This window comes from Callithrix jacchus, chromosome 1, assembly GCF_049354715.1.
Source record: "Callithrix jacchus isolate 240 chromosome 1, calJac240_pri, whole genome shotgun sequence".
In the NCBI taxonomy this organism is placed as follows: domain Eukaryota; kingdom Metazoa; phylum Chordata; class Mammalia; order Primates; family Cebidae; genus Callithrix; species Callithrix jacchus.
Genome location: NC_133502.1, coordinates 191,924,865 through 191,943,965, shown reverse-complemented (window position 1 = coordinate 191,943,965; position 19,101 = coordinate 191,924,865). Strand labels below are relative to the sequence as shown.

The 19,101-nt window shown below is 41.2% G+C and overlaps 1 protein-coding gene and 1 non-coding gene across 6 annotated transcripts in view; one reads left to right on the top strand and one right to left on the bottom strand.

The window, feature by feature from the left end:
* The window catches only part of EP300 (EP300 lysine acetyltransferase), an 81,436-nt gene that overhangs the window by 37,124 nt on the left and 25,211 nt on the right, over positions 1-19,101 (bottom strand). For all 5 annotated transcript variants that reach the window (XM_078334899.1, XM_078334902.1, XM_078334914.1 and 2 more), the window contains exons 3-6: positions 9,428-9,604; positions 7,962-8,223; positions 6,338-6,451; positions 4,650-4,895 (exon numbers count right to left, since the gene is read on the bottom strand). In XM_078334899.1, coding sequence (XP_078191025.1) covers positions 4,650-4,895; positions 6,338-6,451; positions 7,962-8,223; positions 9,428-9,604 — 799 coding nt within the window. The remainder of the gene's footprint in view (positions 1-4,649; positions 4,896-6,337; positions 6,452-7,961; positions 8,224-9,427; positions 9,605-19,101) is intronic.
* LOC118148075 (U6 spliceosomal RNA) lies at positions 947-1,053 on the top strand. Its single transcript, XR_004734867.2, has one exon. It is a non-coding gene; the product is annotated as a U6 spliceosomal RNA (small nuclear RNA).

Genomic DNA, 19,101 nt, shown 5'->3' with positions numbered 1-19,101 from the left:
TACATACGTATAGAATGAGCAGTGAATCCCCATCTCTCCTAAAAATACAAATATTAGCTGGGTGTGGTGGTACGTGCCGGTGGTCCCAGCTACACGGGAGGCTGAGGCAGAAGAATTGCCTGAACCTGGGAGGTAGAGGGTGCAGTGAGCCGAGACCATGCCACTGCACTGACAGAAACTCCATTTCAAAAAGTAAATAGAGATGGGGCTATTCACTATGTTGACCAGGCTGGTCTCAAATGCCTATGCTCAAGCAATCCTCGGGTCTTGGCCTCCCAGTGTGTTGGGATTATGGGCATAAGCCATCACGCCTGGCTGTATATTCTATTGCTTTAAACACTAAAAACATGTTAAGTGACTCGGAGAGATAAACCAAACAAAAAAACAAACAAACAAAAAAGAAAAACTAAACACATTCAAACCCATGTTGTTCAATGTTAAAAAAAATCACTAAACCAACGGCAACACTCACATCAAACCAAATTTTCATGTAGTTAAAAGACTTTCGATACAGTTCTATTAATACACCCAAGTTATTTTTAGTCAAAAACAAAACCTCCCACTAAAATGAAAATAACTGGCTCAATCTACAAATCATTTTTAACGAAGAGAAATGCTGCTGCCTTCATTCATCATGTTCCCTAAATGCTTAGGATGAACTTTCCTTCATTGCTTTGTTTTTGAGACAAAGTCTCACTCTGTCACCCAGGTTGGAATGCAGGCACACAATGACAACAGCATCCTGAAACTCCTGGGTTCAAGTAATCCTCCCACCTTGGCCTCCCATGTGACAGGATTACAGGCATGAGTTACTGTGCCCAGACAAAATTTTCCTTCTAATATTATCAGGCTAGTTCTCTGAAATTTAGCTGTTACAAGTGGTCTTTTCCAACTAGAACTGTGACGTCATTAATTATGTATGTGTTACTGTAAAAATCTTTTGTCAGTGCTCGCTATGGCAGCACATGTCCTAAACTTGGAACAACACAGAGAAGATTAGCATGGCCCCTGTGCAAGGATGACACGCAAATTCATGAAGTGTTCCATATTAAAAAAAAAAAAAAAATCTTGTGTGAAAATCACGTTTGTAGATAAATTATATCTAACATAAACTTGTTTACTGCAATGAAATGAAAGACTGATTACACTGTACATGAATTTGCTTATCTTAGTGACGTCTGCTGATACATAAAAACACAGCAACACATTCTCTCCGAAGTCTCCAGGTTCTTGTTCACAAAGACAATTATTACTACAAAGATATTATTAACTGAAGAAATTTAAAAAAAAAACAAGGAAACTGGAATAATCTTAAACCTAATTCTAACATAAAAAGACAACCAAGAAATGGGGAAAAGAAAATCCCCCAAAACTATCATTCAAATAATTCTGCATATATAAAAAGTATACAGGTAGATAATACAAGGAAAGGAAAAGAGCTGTAATAGGAACTGCACATAGAAGTTTGAACAATAAAAGGGAACTACCCAATTACAATAATAAAATTTTAGGCCAGGGGAAAACAACAACCTAAGGTCAACATCCTAAAAATTAAGGAAGAAGGCAAGGTGCATTCTGCATAACACGGAATGGGAGAGAAAAAAGCAATGCTAATTCCAAGACAAAAGATATAAAACAAGAGGGGAAAATATGATCATCTTGAGGTCCAACTTTCCATTACCCTTGTATATGTACTTTCAATACAGAAGAGGTGAAAGGAGGCTTGAAAAGGCAGGATTGCTCCTCATTCCATTTCTTAGTCCTGCTTAAAAACTGGTCACTCAATAATTATTTAACAAGTTACACTGATTGTCCCCCGGAAGTAATGAAAAACACAAACTACTTTGGGAGGACGAGGCAGGTGGATCACTTGAGCTCAGGAGTTCAAGACCAGCCTGGGCAACATGAGGAAATCCTGTCTCTATAAAACATACAAAAATTATCTAGGTGTGATGGTGCACATGTGTGGACCCGGCTACTTGGGAGGATGAGGTGGGAGAATCACTTGAGACAAGGAGGCAGAGGTAGCAGTAAGCCAAGATCGCACTACTGCATTCCAGTGTGGGTGACAAAGCAAGACCCGGTCAGTCTCAGTCAGTCTCTTTCTCTCTCACACGCGCGCGCACACACACACACACACACACACACACATCTTCTAGTTATCCAAAATTTATCTAAGAAAACTTATCTAAATTCCTAATTAGGTAAAAATCAAGAAAAACATCCTCTTTGAAAATGCTGCTTTCAAGAATGAAATCAGAAAAGAAAAAAAAAGGAATGAAATAAACGGACCAAGTAATAAACAATAACAACAGGGCAGGAATGAAGAATATAAGTAATATTAAAGTAGAAATGGTCTGGTAATAAGCATTAGCATGACTTTCTAAAATAGTCATAGCAGGGCCGGGTGTGATGGTTCAAGCCAATGCTGGTAATCCCAGCATTTTGGGAGGCAGGGCCTGTGTATCACCAGAGGTCAGGAGTTCAAGACCAGCCTAGCCAATATGGCAAAACCCTGTCTCTACAAAAAATAATAATAAAAAAAATAATAAATAAATTAGCTGGGCATAGTGGCAGGCACCTGCAATTCAAGCTACTCGGGAGGCTGAAGCAAGAACTGCTTGATGCTTGAACCTGGGAGGCAAAAGCTGCAGTAAGCCAAGACTGTGCCACTGCACTCCAGCCTGGGCGATACAGTGAGACTCAGTCTCAAGGGAAAAAAAAAAAAACCTTAGGCCAGGTGCAGGGGCTCATGCCTATAATCAAAGCACTTTGGGAGGCCAAGACAGGAGAAGTGGTTGAACCCAGGAGTTCAAGACCAGCCTGGACAAGACCCCATCTTTACAATGCTGGATGTCTAACTACTCAAAACAAAACAGCTTAGATATTTGAATTGCTTGACAGCAGAGTGGTAAGACACAGAACAAAGCTGTCTGATTTTATCATATGCAATTAGACAAACATATATATCCCAAAATTAAGATATTAGAACAAATCTCCCACTTTTATCATATGCAATCAGAGAAACATACATATATCCCCACATTAGGATATTAGAACACTTCTCCCTCTTCTCTGTCATTCATACAAGTGAGGCAAACAAGTCATAAAAAAAACTATTTGAGCCAAGCGCGGTAGCTCACGCCTGTAACCCCAGTACTTTGGGAGGCCGAGGCAGGCTGAGGTCAGGAGTTCAAGACCAGCCTGGCCAACACGGTGAAACCCCATCTCTACTAAAAAACACAAAAATTAGCCAGGCGTGGTGGTTCATGCCTGTAAACGCAAGCTACTTGGGAGGCTGAGGCAAGAGAATTGCCTGAACCCAGGAGGCGAAGGTTGCAGTGAGCCAAGAGTGCACTCTAGCCTGAACAACAAGAGTGAAACTCCACCTCAAGAAAAAAAACAAAAAAACAAAAAACACATATTTGAAAAGGCATACCATACCTCCTGCCAAACACATGGAAATAATCATTACCAACAACTACACTCATTTCTATACATTTCAAACCAAAATGCCTCAAGTCAAAACACAACAATTTCTATTGTACAGTTTAAAAAAGCTAACTAATTAGAGATCTCAATGTCCATCTGTAAAAGATCGTTAGGCCGGGTGTGATGGTTCATACCTGTAAACCCAGCACTTTGGGAGGCAGAGGCAGGTGGATCACCAGGTCAGGAGTTCGAGACCAGCCTGGCCAACATAGTGAAACCCCATTTCTACTAAAAACACAAAAATCAGCTAGGCATGGTGGCTACTACGGTTAGAGCGAGAGCGAGAGCGAGAGAGAGAGTGTGTGTGTGTGTGTGTTTATGTGTATACATATAGTAGCTGGTTTTAGCAGCAGTCCCAGCTACTTGGGAGGCTGAGGCAGGAGAATCACTTGAACCCGACAGGTGCAGGTTGCAGTGAGCCAAGATTGTGGCACTGCACTCCAGTCTGGGTGACAGAGCGAGAATCTATCTTAAAAACTAACAAAAAACAAAAGCCAAGACTGTTACATAGAATGACATACTACAAAACCATTTAAAACGATACATGGGGTGCTGACTATGAAAGATATCTACACATTATTAAAGAAAGCTGTTGTGTAATAATATATGGGATCTCATTTCTGCAAATCTAAACTCATATAATGCAAAAAAGGATCAACGAAGATACAAACCAACGGCGGTTACCTCATATAGATGAATTGTTAGAGACCTTTTAAACTGTAATCTTTAAAAAATTACTTTAGGCTAGGCACAGTGGCTCACGCCTATAATCCCAGCAATTTGGGAGGTAGAGGGAGGAGGATCACTTGAGGTCAGGAGCTTGAGACCAGCCTGGCCAATACAGGGAAACCCTGTCTCTATTAAAAATACAAAAAAAAAAATTAGCTAGGCATGGTGGTAGGCGCCTATAATCCCAGCTACTTGGGAGGTTCAGACAGGAGAATCGCTTGAACAGGGAAGGCAGAGGTTGCAGTGAGCTGAGATTGCACCACTGCACTCCAGCCTGGGTGACATAGTGAGACTCAGTCTCAAAAAAAAAAAAATTACTTCAAAAAATTAATCACGTCGCAGAAAAAGAAGAAGCTAACAACCCTCCATTTATAGATGTCATTTACCAACACAACCAAAACCATGTTATTAGGATGACACAAACTTACTCATGTTGCTCATGGGCCGCATGCCTTGGGGAGACTGCCCAGACTGCTGATTCTGCTGGTTCTTTGCTTGCACCTGGGGTTGTGTTGGCATCTGATTTACTTGATAGGGTAGTCCAAGAGCTGCATAGGCTCTTTCTATAGAGCTGGGATCAATCTGACTAACAGTACTTAGGTTGGGGGTAGACTGTTGACCCACCCCTAGAGAGCTAGGATTTCCAAGTCCAACAGGTGCTCCAGTCAAAATTGCTACAAAAAAACAAAAGACACAGTATTACATTAAGGTTGGTGAGAAAAGAAAACTAACATGTCTGAGTAAATTAAACACACACACACACACACACACCCCCACACACAAAATTGTTATGTGATTATGAAACATCTTAGTACATGAATCTTGTCTTCCATTATTTCCTTGAAGAAATTTCTAGTTGCAGAACTAATTGGTAAAAGTTGACTACTGGTATAAAAGGCTTTTGATTCTGAATGCCAAACAGTCTTCCCAAAGGGCTTTATTAATGTTCTGACCAACACTGTATGAATTCTTTAGAGCCATTCAACTGCCAACACCTGGCAGCATCATTTCTGCCAACACCACAAAAGAGAAATAGTACCTGTTTCTCTTAATTCAATAGTGAATTATATGGGAGTCCCCACTCTCTCCTCTAGCCCTGCTGAATTGTCTATTTCCTATTCCAAATTTTGTAATAAAATGTAATTCCATTTTCATATGCTGTACATATACATCCCAAATTTGTCCTTTAACCCTAAACGTTCAAAGTTCTATTGCTACAGAGATGTGGTAGCTACAGTTTTAAAATGTTAATATTTTTACTTGTCTTTGCTCTTAAAAGTTCTTCTTTATCCCAATATTATAAAAATAATCCCCAATTTTTTGCTTTTAAATAATTTCCAAGTACTGGAATGTTTAGATCACAAGTATTAAAGTGCAACTTGCCCAATGCCAAAGCAATATTCTTTGAATTTTCATAGGTTCAAAGTGGAACATAAATTTACCTATTTGCTGTTTGTCTAAAGAATGACTATTGAGGCCAGGCGAGGTTACTCAAGCCTGTAATCCTAGCACTTTGGGAGGCCAAAGCGGGCGGATCATGAGGTCAGGAGATTGAGAACCACCCTGGCCATGGTGAAACCCCGTTTCTACTAAAATACAAAAAATCAGCCAGGTGTGGTGGTGTGCACCTATAGCCCCAGCTACTCAGGAGGCTGAGGCAGGGGAATCACTTGAATCCGGGAGATGGAGGTTGCATATACCACACAGTTAATTTTTAAATTTTTTGGAAGATACAAGGTCTTGCTAAATTGCCTAGGCTGAACTCCTGGCCTCAAGCAATCCTCTTGCCTTGGCCTCTAAAATTGTTTGAATGACAGGTGTGAGCCACTGCATTGGTCTTCTTTTTTTTTTAAATTGAGGCAAGGTCTCATGCCATCACCCAGGCTGGAGTACAGTAGCATAACCATAGCTCACTGTAGCTTCAAACTCCCTAAGCAGTTCAATTCTATGCACTAATATGAGGGATACAAAAAAATTAAAAGGGGAAAAAAAAACACTTTTTCAACACAGTAGTACAATACCACAGGTCCCTCACATAATCAAGAAGTACTATAAATGGCACTGGTGAGACCTTTAAAAACTTTTCATATAAACCTTTAAAGACTTCATCACTTACGCTGTTGATTTCTCTTATCACCAGCATTTTTGAGGGGGAGACACACAGGACAATCATGTCTTGTACAATTCTTCCAGTGTGAAATGATTTGTCGAGAAGACGCACAGTGTGCCACTAAAGAGAAGAAAAATTTTTTTCAAGAACAGGTTATGCTTTTACATTAATAATAGCTAATTTGTTGATCACTTAGTAAGTACTATAAATGCATTAACTTATTTCATCTTCATAACAGCCCTATAAGGTATAGCTCCTATTAATACTCAGAATTTACACTCAAGAAAACAAAAGAATGGATAAAGCAATTTGCACAAAGTCACAGAGTACTCAAAGTGAGATTCAACCTCAAGCAGTCTGGCTCTAGAGCCCTCATTTTTCACCATGATGCTATACAACCTACTTTAGTCTAAGCAAATGTACTCTAAACCAATGTTATGACATACATACCTATAAGAACACGTTTAATGACTCCACAAAAACTGCATTAGATTGGCTAAAAATGACTATAGTAAATTGTATTAAATTGAACACTTGCCTACATGACAGTTAGCAAACCCTCAATAACATTTAAAGTATGCTATGCTGGGGCAAATAAAACTCAAAGTCTATTAGGATCAGCACATGGAAAGACCTTTTAAATTTCTTCTCTTCCCATATTCTTAATATTTGCTCACAAAAATGATACTGTGTTTTTTATCATTTCCTAAAATAATGTTAGACACTATTAGCAAAGGAGTCTCAAAATTGATTTTGTTTATTATGGCAGCTTTATCCGTAACTACCATAGAATGGATGCAGCCAAGACGACCTTTACCGAGTGAACTGTGATGATGCATTTAGACAATCGAATTTTTAAAATGCTGAGGTATACACGGTATTTTAAAAATTGCACATATTTATGTATACTTTTTTGTTTTCTGAAATAGGGTTTGGCGCTATTGCCCAGGCTGGAGTGCAGTGGTATGAGGCTGAAACACAGCAACCCTAACCTCTCTCTTGGGCTCAAGACATCCTCCGACCTCAGTCTCCCAAGTAGCTGGGACTGCAGGCACATACCCAGGCATCCGGCTGATTTTCTTTTGTAATTTTTGTAGAGATGTGGTTTCACCATATTGCCCAGGCTGGTCTTGAATCCTGAGCTCAACTGACCTGCCCGTCTCAGTCTCTCAAAGTGCTGGGATGACAGGCATGAGCCACCGCGCCGACTTTTTTTTAAAGACGTGGTCTCGCATTGTCACCCAGGCTGAAGTACAGTGGTGCAATCATAGCCCACTGCAGCCTTGACTTCCTGGGCTTAGGTAATCCTCCTTCCTCAGCCTTCTTAGTCCTCAGCTAAGACTACAACTGCACCACTATGCCCGGCGAGGTCTCACTGTGTTGTCCAGGCTGGTCTCAAATTCATGGCCTCAAGAAATCCTCCCCATTTGGCCTATCAAAGTGCTGGGATTTTAAGTGTGAGCCACCACACCTGGCCTGGCCTATTTTAATGACTTTGTACATACCCATACACCACAATTAAGGTACTAAACATATCCATCACCACAAAATAGACTTGGTCACATTTACCTCCTTCTCCCTGACTGTAAAAATTAATTGCTAAATACAGTAACCCTGCGGGTCCACTTACCTTGGCAAGACTTGCCTGACTGACAGTGTGTCATGTGGTTTAGGACATTCTTCATTGTGCGACAGTGGGGAAGGTTGCACTGCCTCACTTCCCCATTGGCTTGCTCTCGGCGCTGGCACTTGTGAGCGTGCAAAAGGAGAACAAGTTGCTGCTGGATGAGCTTGCGCTTCTCTGGATCAGCTGTATGTGCTCCAGAACCCATCCCTTGGGCAACCGGAGTCACCAGGCCTGGCTGCTGGACCTGCGAGGCTGGCTGTTGGCCCTGAGAGATATAATAATATGTTTAACGGCAGGAGTCATAATGTGCTATCTCTTAATAAATAGAGATGTGGATATTTTCAATTAAAACCTTTATGGTTGATATACTATAAGCCAGACTCCATTTTTTGCCACAGGGAATTCATAAACCAAGGCTCCTACTTTTAAGAAGCTCAATTTAGTAAGACAAAAAAAGGTATTATTAAGTGATATAACTATGCATAATATACAGAGAGCAAAAGCAGAGAGAAGGACATGGTAAACTCCAGTGGAAGAGGGAAAGGAGAAAAGGTGTCTGTAGTCAGAAGCATACCCAAATTAGGTTTTAAAGAGCAATGAAGAATTCTCGGGAGACTGAGCAGAGGGGTTTTTCAGGTGGCTGAAAAATTAGTTTTTCTAAGCTCTGGGAGAAATTTAGCTTTTTAAACTGAAAAGTGAACATTGGGGCTGGGCAGGTGACTCACACCGGTTATCCCAGCACTTTGGGAGGCCCAGGAGGGTGGATTGCCTGAGCTAAGGAGTTCCACAGCCTGGGCAACATGGTGAAACCCTGTCTCTCCTAAAAATACAAAAAATTACCCAGGCATGGCAGCATGTGCCTGTAGTCCCAGCTACCGGGGAGGCTGAGGCAGGAGAACTGCTCAAACCCGGGAGGTGGAGGTTGCAATGAGTCAGGATCGAGCCACTGCACTCCAGTCTGGGGGACAGAGCAAGACTCCGACTTAAAAAAAAAAAAAAGCGAACATTTCACAGGACAGAGATGACATGTTTCATTCACCTGTATAGCTCTAGTACTTGGGAGAGTATTTGAAATACAAGTAGTCCATGAACATAATGACACAAAGGAAAGGAAAAACTAAAACATCTGAAAGAGAAATTACAGGACAATTTTTTCCAAAGATGAATGCAGACTACGACATATTTACTACTAGCGGTCTGTACAAAAATTGTAACAAAAATCACTGTTTCTACTTACTCCTGTTTGGATCAACATGCTCACTGATCAACAACCACAAGGAAAACAAAATTACGAAAAATGGAAAGGAAGGACAAGTCTTCTGACTCACAGGGATCATCAATTACTTATCAATTTAGGCTTCAAGTGTATACAAATCTCAGTGTATAGAATAGAAGCTGTGAAAAGTTTAACACAATTCTTTTATCAAAATGCCAGTATGAAAACAAGTCTGTAATTGATTAGTACTCACCATGCTGGACATTCCTCCACCAGGAACTGTCTTTTTATCCATTGCAAATGGAGGTAAGTTATTTGATAGTACAGTCTTTGTTTGAATCTGGAGACCAAGGCCACTGGCTCCAATCTGCTGTCCAGGATTCTGAGTATATGGTGAACCATAAGGATTGGGATTGTTCATCATTCCCACCTAAGAGAAAGAAACAAAAGAAAACAAAATGAGCAATAAAATTTAAGACATTATTATTCTCTTTCTGATTTTACTTCCTCATTCGAAAAGACAGGTTTTAAAGAAAATCCTCAACAACATACAACAGCCTGGGCAACATGGCAAAACCCCATCTGTATTTTATTATTTTATCTCTAATAAAAATACAAAGATCAGCTGGGCATTGTGGTGCATGTGTATAGTCCCAGCTAACTGAAAGGTTAAAGTGGGAGGATCACTGAAGCCTGGGAGGTGGAGGTTGCAGGGAGGTATGGTCGCAATGGCCTAGCCGGGCCTAGTGACTCATACCTGTAATCCCACCACTTTGAGAGGCCAAGGCAGGAGGGTTTCTTGAGGCCAGGAGTTTAAGAACAACCTGGGCAACATGGTGAAACCCCATCTATACAAAAAAAAAAAAAAAAAAAAAAAGCCGGGCATGATGACATGTGCCTGTGGTCCCAGCTACTCAGGAGGCTGAAATAGGACAATCACCTGAGCCAGGGAGGCTGAGGCTGCAAGTGAGGCGTGAGATCAGGGCACTGTACTCCAGCCTGGACAACACAGTGAGACCCTATCTCCAAAACAAACTAACCCCCAAAAACCCACTCTATAAATATGCTAATAAGAATACATTTTCAAGATTAAGATTTAGGGGCCTTGGGTACGGCACATTTACAGGGATATTTTTGTAAATATTTGAAATAAAGGTGTTTAATACTTTTAATCATCTTCATTTAATTCTATCTGCTAAACAAGGTTTGCCATTCATATCCACTAAAAGTGACACATGATACTATATGGCAAATTCAACTTAATAAACCACCTAACCCTTTTGTCATGTCCTAACATTTAAATGATTTTATTTTTTTCTGACTATTAAAAGGGAGACAGGGTCTTGCCATGTTGCCTAGCTGGTCTCAACCTCCTGGGCTCAAGCAATTCTCCCCGCTCCGCTTCCCAAAGTGCTGGAATTGTAAATGTAAGCCCCATGCTGGGCCTCATTTAAATGATTATTCCTATATTTTGCTTATATACAAAGCAGAAAACTTGGTTGGGTGTGGTGGCTCACACCTGTAATCCCAGCACTTTGGGAAGCCTGGGTGGGTGGATCACCTGAGGTCAGGAGTTCAAGACCAGCCTGACCAACATGGTGAAACCCCATCTCTACTAAAAATACAACATTAGCCGAGCATGGTGGCACATGTTTTTAACCCCAGCTACTTGGAAGGCTGAGGCAGGAGAATGGCTTGAACCCGGGAGTCAGAGGTTGTGGTGAGCCAAGATCACACCATTGCACTCCAGCCTGGGCAACAAGAGCAAAAACTCTGCCTTGGGGAAAAAAAAAAGTAGAAAATGGATGTTTTGGGAATGTCCTTTTTTGTTTAGGGACACTTATGGTAAGAGTATTTTTTAAAACTTCTGATTCTGAATCCTTTAGATATAGCATGCCAAAGTCCAGACTCCACACTACTCCTTGCTGTTCTAAATCTACCTGCTCTAAGTTATCTGCTTGGCCCTTCAAGTCATTTGACTTTGCAACCCCTAGGTATTATTCTTTTCTTTGAGATGAAGTCTCACTCTGTTGCCTAGGCTGTGGGCCTCCTTGGTTCAAGCAATTCTCCTGCCTCAGCCTCCTGAGTAGCTGAGACTACAGGTGTGTACCACCACACCCAGCTAATTTTTGTTATTTTTAGTCGAGATGGGGTTTCACCATGTCAGCCAGGCTGGTCTGGAACTCCTGGCCTCAAGTTATCTGCCCACCTCGGCCTCCCAAAGTGCTGGCATTACAGGTGTGAGCCGCTGTGTAAGGCCCCACATGTACATTAAAAAGCAGTTCTTTTCTATATTCACGTTAAGCTCACTTGGAGCCATCATACTAGAATAATAAATTGAAAAACAGCATTTATTATTCAAAAGTCAAACATTTTACTGATAATGAAAGTTATAATAATGAATTTTCATTAATCTTTCAAACTATTTAAAAATTATTTTAAATAATTAAAATTGCAGTCAACTTTATATCCCAAACATAAAGTATGAAGCCACCCTTCCTTCTCTTCTGCCAAATTACACATAGGATCCCAACTGTAAGTCAACATCACTACTAGAAAATTCAGCAAGCATGACTGGGCATAGTGGCTCATGCCTGTAATCCCAGCACTTTGGGAGGCTAAGGCAGGCAGATCACGAGGTCAGGAGTTCAAGACCAGCTTGGCCAATATGGCGAAACCCGTCTCTACTAAAAATGTAAAAATTAACTGGACATCGTGGTGCGCACCTGTAATCCCAGCTACTCAGGAGACTGAAGCAGGAGAATCGCTTGAACCCAGGAGGTGGAGGTTGCAGGGAGCCGAGATCGCACCACTGCACTCCAACCAGGGCAACAGAGTGAGACTCAGTCTCCAAAAAAAAAAAGAGAGAAAGAAACATTCAGCAAGCACTCAGAATAATTTAAGATGCTATAGCTGGCTGGGCACGGTGGCTCACCCCGTAATCCCATACTTTGGAAGACTGAGGCAGGCAAATCACAACTGAGGTCGGGAGTTTAAGAACAGCCTGGCCAACATGGTAAAACCTCGTCTCTACTAAAAATACATAAATTAGCAAGGTGTGGTGGTGAGCGCCTGTAATCCCAGCTACTGGGGAGGCAGGAGAATTGCTTGAATCCGGGAGGCAGCGGTTGCAGTGAGTAGAGATCAAGCCACTGCACTCCAGCCTGGGGAACAAGAGCAAAACTCTGCCTCCAAAACACAAAAATTGCTATTGCTATTGCCCAATCAAAGAATTCATATCAGATTTCTATCTCTGTCTGCCAAGACCAAAGGGTCCTTCAATTCTACCTCTAAGCACATATACACTAAAATCCTTCCCATGTATTCCTACCCACTGTGACTGTCTTAATTCAAACCAGTACATTGTAGACAACAGGTCTGCCTGTCGTCTATTTTCACCTGCCTCTATTAAAATAAAAAAACAACAAAAAAAAACCACAAGCCCACAGTACGTACACTAAAGACTTTGTGAAATCTGACTGCCTATCTATGGTGTCTTTTTATTTCCTGTACCGATTTCTTAAAATATGAAAGTACCATACACCTTGAACCTTCAGCATTTGCCTCAAGCTTTTCCTTTTCCCTGCAACTTAACAGTGGCACATTTCCTTTCCTATTTGACTCCTTAATGCTGCCCTAGAAATAAATACCAAGTTCACAGACAGGCATTTTCTGTCTGGTTCCTTAGATGGTACAACCTAAGAAACACCTGCAGATTCTATTCATCCTTATGCTATATCAAATATTACTACCTCTGTGAAGCATCTGTCTGTTTTACACAAGTATAGAACTCTTGATAAAATCTTTTTCTTCTAAATTTTCTATAAAAAGACAAGAGTCTCACTCTGTCACCCAGGCTGGAGTGCAGTGGCGTGATCATAGTTCATTATAATTTCCAACCTCTGGGGTAAGCAATTCTCCCACCTCAGCCTCCCAAGTAGCTGGGACTACCAGCTAACGCCACCATGCCCAGCTAATTTTCATTTTTATTTTTGTAGAAAGTTGACTAACTCCTAGACTCAAGTGATCCTTCTGTTTGAGTGCTGGGATTACCAGCATCTCCCAACATGCCTGGCCTAAAATTTGTTTCTTAAATTATATGCAGTATCTATACTCTGCCAATCTATATGAATATAACATCTTTATTCAGCTTTTTGCCTTTATTAAAAAAACAAAAAAAAAATTAATATTTTTTTTTTTTTGAGACAGAGTCTCACTCTGTCTGTGGGAGTGCAGTGGCGCAATCTTGGCTTACTGCAACCTCCAACTCCCAGGTTCAAGTAATTCTCCTGCCTCAGCCTCCTGAGAAGCCGGGATTACAGGCGCGTGCCACCACACCTGGCTAATTTTTGTATTTTTAGTAGAGACAGGGTTTCACCATGTTGGTCAGGATGGTCTCGAACCTGCCTCAGCTTCCCAAAGTGCTGGGATTACAGGCATGAGCCACCGCGCCTGGCAATCTTCCTTCTTTATGGTATTACCAAAGAATGAAGGAAAAAAAAAAGTTAAAGAACATTTTCGTTTCTAGATGAAACTTAGAGACTAAAGTAATCTAAGGTAAGTAATTTCTAAGAATGATTTGCAAGTAATTTACAAGTGGCTGTTTGATGGAAGCATAAAAGAATGGGGTGGCCTGAAATGAGAATTCAGAGAAAATAACTTCTTGGCCTGACACAGTGGCTCACACCTGTAATCCCAGCACGTTGAGAGGCTGAGGTTGGTAGATTCACCTGAGGCCAGCAGTTCGAGACCAGTCTGGCCAACATGGTGAAACCCTGTCTTTACTAGTAACGCAAAAATTAGGCTGCGCAGGGTGGCTCATGCCTGTAACCTCAGCACTTTGGGAGGCCAAGGTGGGTGGATTACCTGAGGTCAGGAGTTCAAGACCAGCCTGACCAACATGGAAAAATCCCAACTCTACTAAAAATACAAAATTAGCCAGGCATGGTGGCGCATGCCATAATTTCAGCTACTTGGGAGGCTGAGGTAGTAGAATCACTTGAACCCAGGAGTCGGAGGCTGCAACTTAGTCAAGATTGTTCCACTGCACTCCAGCCTGGGAAACAAGAGTGAAACTGTCTCAAAAAAAGAAAAAAAAAAAAAAAAAAAAAAATATATATATGGCCAATAAGATTGTAGGGGCAATAGAATCTAGAAACAGATTATGAAGTCCAGGCTACTTTTGGTAGTAACAAATTTGGCTCCAAGTGCTGCTGCTACCTATGACATAATATGAAGGCCATTCCATCACACAACCTGCATGACAGACAATAAAAAACTAAGACAATAAATTATGCCCTAAAGAGTACCATTATCTAAATGAACAAAACGCTGGAAGTTCGAAGCTGCCTAGTTGTCTCTTGCTAATAAACGTAATGTCTTCATTCAAATATTTTCCATAACAATGTGGTCCTTCATGATTGCATAGCCTTGTCTGACTAGACCAACTGAATTTTGACCAGTTCCTTACACTGCTTGTTCCCTCAATCACGATGCATTATTACCTGGAAACTCCAGTTTCCTCTATGGCAGACTATGTGCTCAAATACACAGACTACAGATTGCTGATCAACTTGAAGTAATTTCTTCCTGACATTTTTGGTCACTGTAACCAAAAAAGATTTCTCTAGCTTTTGTTTTTCCATCTCCTACAGAATCTGCTGAGGAGTTAGAAAATAAAATAACAACCAATCTCCAGATCATTGCCCCTTCTATCTCCTGAATCCCTTTATTTACTCTCTGCACTAAATGTAGTAAGGAAGAAATATTTGTATTTAAGTTCTGCTACACTATCGTTATTTCATCTTGTTTCTTTCTCCATAGCTAATATTCTCCAGATGTCCAACTACCCACCACCCTAAACTGAAAAGGCAGAGGGTGAGGAAGCCACATTCAGTTCTAGGCAGCTATAAGAAATGGGTCCTGCAGAGAACTATTCTTTTTTTTGGGGAAAAAAAAAGAAAAGAAAAGAAAAGGAAAAAGTAGAGATCTCGTTATGTTGCCCAGGTACATCTCGAACTCCTGGCCTCAAGAAATCCTCCTGCCTCAGCCTCCCAAAGTGGCAGGAATACAGAAGTGAGCCACTGAGCCATGCCTATATTTTCTTTTTGAAAAGCTGGCCAGGCTCAATGGCTCACATCTGTAATCCTAGCACTTTGGAAGACCAAGGCAGGTGGACTGCTTGACGCCAGGAGTCTGAGAACAGCCTGGGCAACATAGTGAGACCCTGTCTCAACAAAAATAAAAGTAACTGGCAGGGCATGGCAGTCCCTGTAGTACCAGCTATCAGGAGGCTGAGATAGGAGGATCACTTCAGCCTGGGTGATCAAGGCTGCAAGTGAGCTATGATTGTGCTACTGCACTCCAGCCTGGGTGACAGAAAGAGATTCTGTCTCAAAAACAGAAGTTAACTTAAAATGTTTTGGCTTTGAATAGTTTATGCTAATTCTGAAGACTGGGGTGAAAGGCAATTCGATCCAAATTTCTTCCCATAAACCACCATGGGTCAGGCTTTCAGAAGACAGCTGTAGTAGTAATGTCACCACCTGCCTGCACATTCTGAACCAGATTCATCCATAAAAAGGCTGATGTCATTTGCAAGCAGGGTTCCAGTCATCCAACCTCACGAAAATTTCCTTACACCTTAAATCCTAATTCTTAAATATCCCAAGTCTTAGAGGTTTTAGAAGAAATAAGAAATATAATAAATATAATTAACTCTACAAGATAATTTTAGGACTACAGTGAAAGGGCAACTGCTGGTGTGGGTGTGCCATGAGAGTTGGGTACTTTTTTTTGGTAGAGATGGGGGCCTATGTTGCTAGGGCTGGTCGGAATGATTACAAGTGTGAACCATCATACCCAGCCTTAAATGGGTATGTTACCCTAAACCTCAGTTAACTTATTTTTTTGAGACGGAGTCTCATTCTCTCGCCAGGCTGGAGTGCAGTGGCGTGATCTCAGCTCACTGTAACCTCCGGCTCCAATTCAGGCAATTCTCCTGCCTCAGCCTAATGAGTAGCTGGGATTGCAGACAGACACAACCACGCCCAGCTAATTTTTGTATTTTTTTTTTTTTTTTAAACCTAGTACCTAACTATGTATCTGGAGGGAAATTTTGTATTTTTAGTAGAGACAGATTTCACCATGTTGACCAGGCTGGGCTCAAACTCCTGACCTCATGATCTGCCCATCTCGGCCTCCCAAAGTGTTGGGATTACAGGCGTGAGCCACCACGCCTGGCTCCAGATTTTTTAATTTATTAAACATTTAAAGCTCCCTCATTTGTCAAACACTAATATAAGTACTTTACAAATATCAATATAGGTGGGCTCATTTAAAATAAGGAAATACTTGGGTGTGGTGGCTGTAATCCCAGCACTTTGGGAGGCCTAGGCAAGCGGATCACGAGGTCAGGAGTTCCAGACCAGCCTAACATGGTGAAACCCTGTCTCTACTAAAAATACAGAAATTAGCCAGGCACGGAGGTGAGTGCCTGTTATCCCAGCTACTCGGGAGGCTGAGGCAGAAGAATCACTTGAACCTGAGAGGTGGAGGCTGCAGTGAGTGGAAATCGCGCCACTGCACTCCAGCCTGAATGACAGAGTGAGACTCTGTCTCACAAAAGAAAAAAAAAAAGTAAAGAAAAAGGAAATAAGCCCAGGCATGGTAGCTTACACCTACAGTCCCAGCACTTGAGAGGCTAAGGTGGGCAGATCACTTGAGGTCAGGAGTTTACAACCAGCCTGGGCAACATGGTGAAATCCCTACTCTACTAAAAACAAAAATTACCCACGAATGGTGGCACATACCTGTGGTCCCAGTTATTTGGGTGGGTGAGGCAGGAGAATCACCTGAACCCAGGAGGCAGAGGTTACAGTGAGGTAAGATCATGCCACTGCACTCTAGCATAGGCAACAGAGCAAGACTGTCTCACTGCACTCTAGCATAGGCAACAGAGCAAGACTCTGTCTCAAGATAAAAATAAAAATGAGGAAATAAAATATCATTTAATGAAAGTTTAAAATTTGAATTGCTCCTTCACATCAAAATAAAAGCTCCACAAGCATAGGGATTTTTGTTTTGTTCACTTCTATATAAACCCAGTTTCTAAAAGAAATTTAGATTATAACCAGAATAGTGCCACATTCCCAAGCAGTTGTCAATGAGCCTTAATTTTTCTCCATAGCATTTACCGGGCATACTCTAAATTTATATCTTATGTGCATAGTAGAAAGTAGGTTACATGAAGTAAATTCATACACTACAGTATTCTGTCAACCAATGAGGGTTGTCTGTCATCCCTCCTCTCCATAGCAAAATATAAACCTTGGTGGCAAGGATTTTATCTCTTTATAGCTAGGTTTCTAGATCTTTTAAAAGGTACTTAATAATTTACCTTGTTGTTTCTGGTTCTCATTCCAAATATTGTAAGTAAACCACATTGACACAACAATCTAAAAGTGTCAAGAGGCTGGGTACAGTGGCTCATACCTGTAATCCCAGCACTTTGGGAGGCCGAGTCAAGAGGATCACTTGAGTCCAGGAGGAGCCTGAGATTAGCCTGAGCAACATAGTGAGACTCCGTCCCCACAAAAAATAAAAAATCAGCCAGGCATGATGGTGCATGCCTTCAATTCCAGCTACTCAGGAGGCTTAGGCGAGAGGATTTTTAAGCCTGGCAGGTTGAGGCTGCAGTGAGCCATGATTAGGCTAGTGCACTCCAGCGTGGGTGACTAAGCAAGATCTGTCTTAAAAAAAAACAAAAAAAGTGGTGGGGGTGGGGGACAGAAAGGGAGACTCTACAAAGCACTAATGCTAAAACCTAATCCTAACTTGTCAATATTCTTGTAGCAAAAAAACATTTAAGGCTTTTGAATTCCTACATGTGACCTCAGTCCCCTCAACACAAGTTTGTCAATTTGTCTTCAATTCACACTTGCATTCTGTCACCGTCAAGGTTCTCTCTTTTCTTTAAATAGAGATGGGGTCAAAGTTGCCTGGTTGCTCCCTAACTCTTGTGCTCAAGTGATCCTCCTGCCTCGGCCTCCCAAAGTGCTGGGATTATAGACATGAGCCACTGCACCCAAGATTCTCGGGAACGCTTAAGTCCTAATGTCTGCTCAAATTATTCCTCTTACAGAGAAAGTTTTCTCTTGACTCCTTGTGAAAATCATATCTATCTCCAATTCCATCTTCCAAGTGAAGCCATCTCTAATTCAACAAAAAGTAACTACATGCCAAGCACTGGCAACCACAGTGTGATTCAATTTAAAAAAAAAAAAAAAAAGATGAAATACGGGGGAAAAAAAAAAAAAAGGAGGAATAAACACTAAAGTACGTGTAATTATGTCTTATTTGTCTACATAGGGTACACATTTAAAAGTGTCTTTGAGAGAATCTCACTCTGTTGCCCAGGCTGGAGTGCAACAGCATGATCTTAGCTTACTGCAATCTCCTCTCGGGTTCAAGTGATTCTCCTGCCTCAGCCTCCTGAGTAGCTGGGACTACAGGCTCAAACACCATGCTCAGCTAATTTTTATGTTTTTATCAGAGACAGGGTTTCAACATGTTGGTCAGGATGGTCTCGATCTCCTGACTTCATGATCCGCCTGCCTCAACCTCCCAAACTGCTGGGATTACAGGTGAGAGTCACCACGCCTGGCCAGTTTAAAATATTTTAAATAATATACTTAGCATTCTCTAGTTAATAAAGCTAACAGAAGTCTCTGGCCAAGATCTGGTTTCATTGAAACATCCAGACTATTGAGGTTTCACATAAACAAATGTACCTTAATTTCCATCAATAAAGAAAAAAAACAGTAATACATTTCTCAGAATAAACATATCTCCTGATAACCAGGGACATTCAAAGCAATAGGAACAAATGAAGTCTCCATCTGAAGACAGTGTAATGCCAGCTATCTC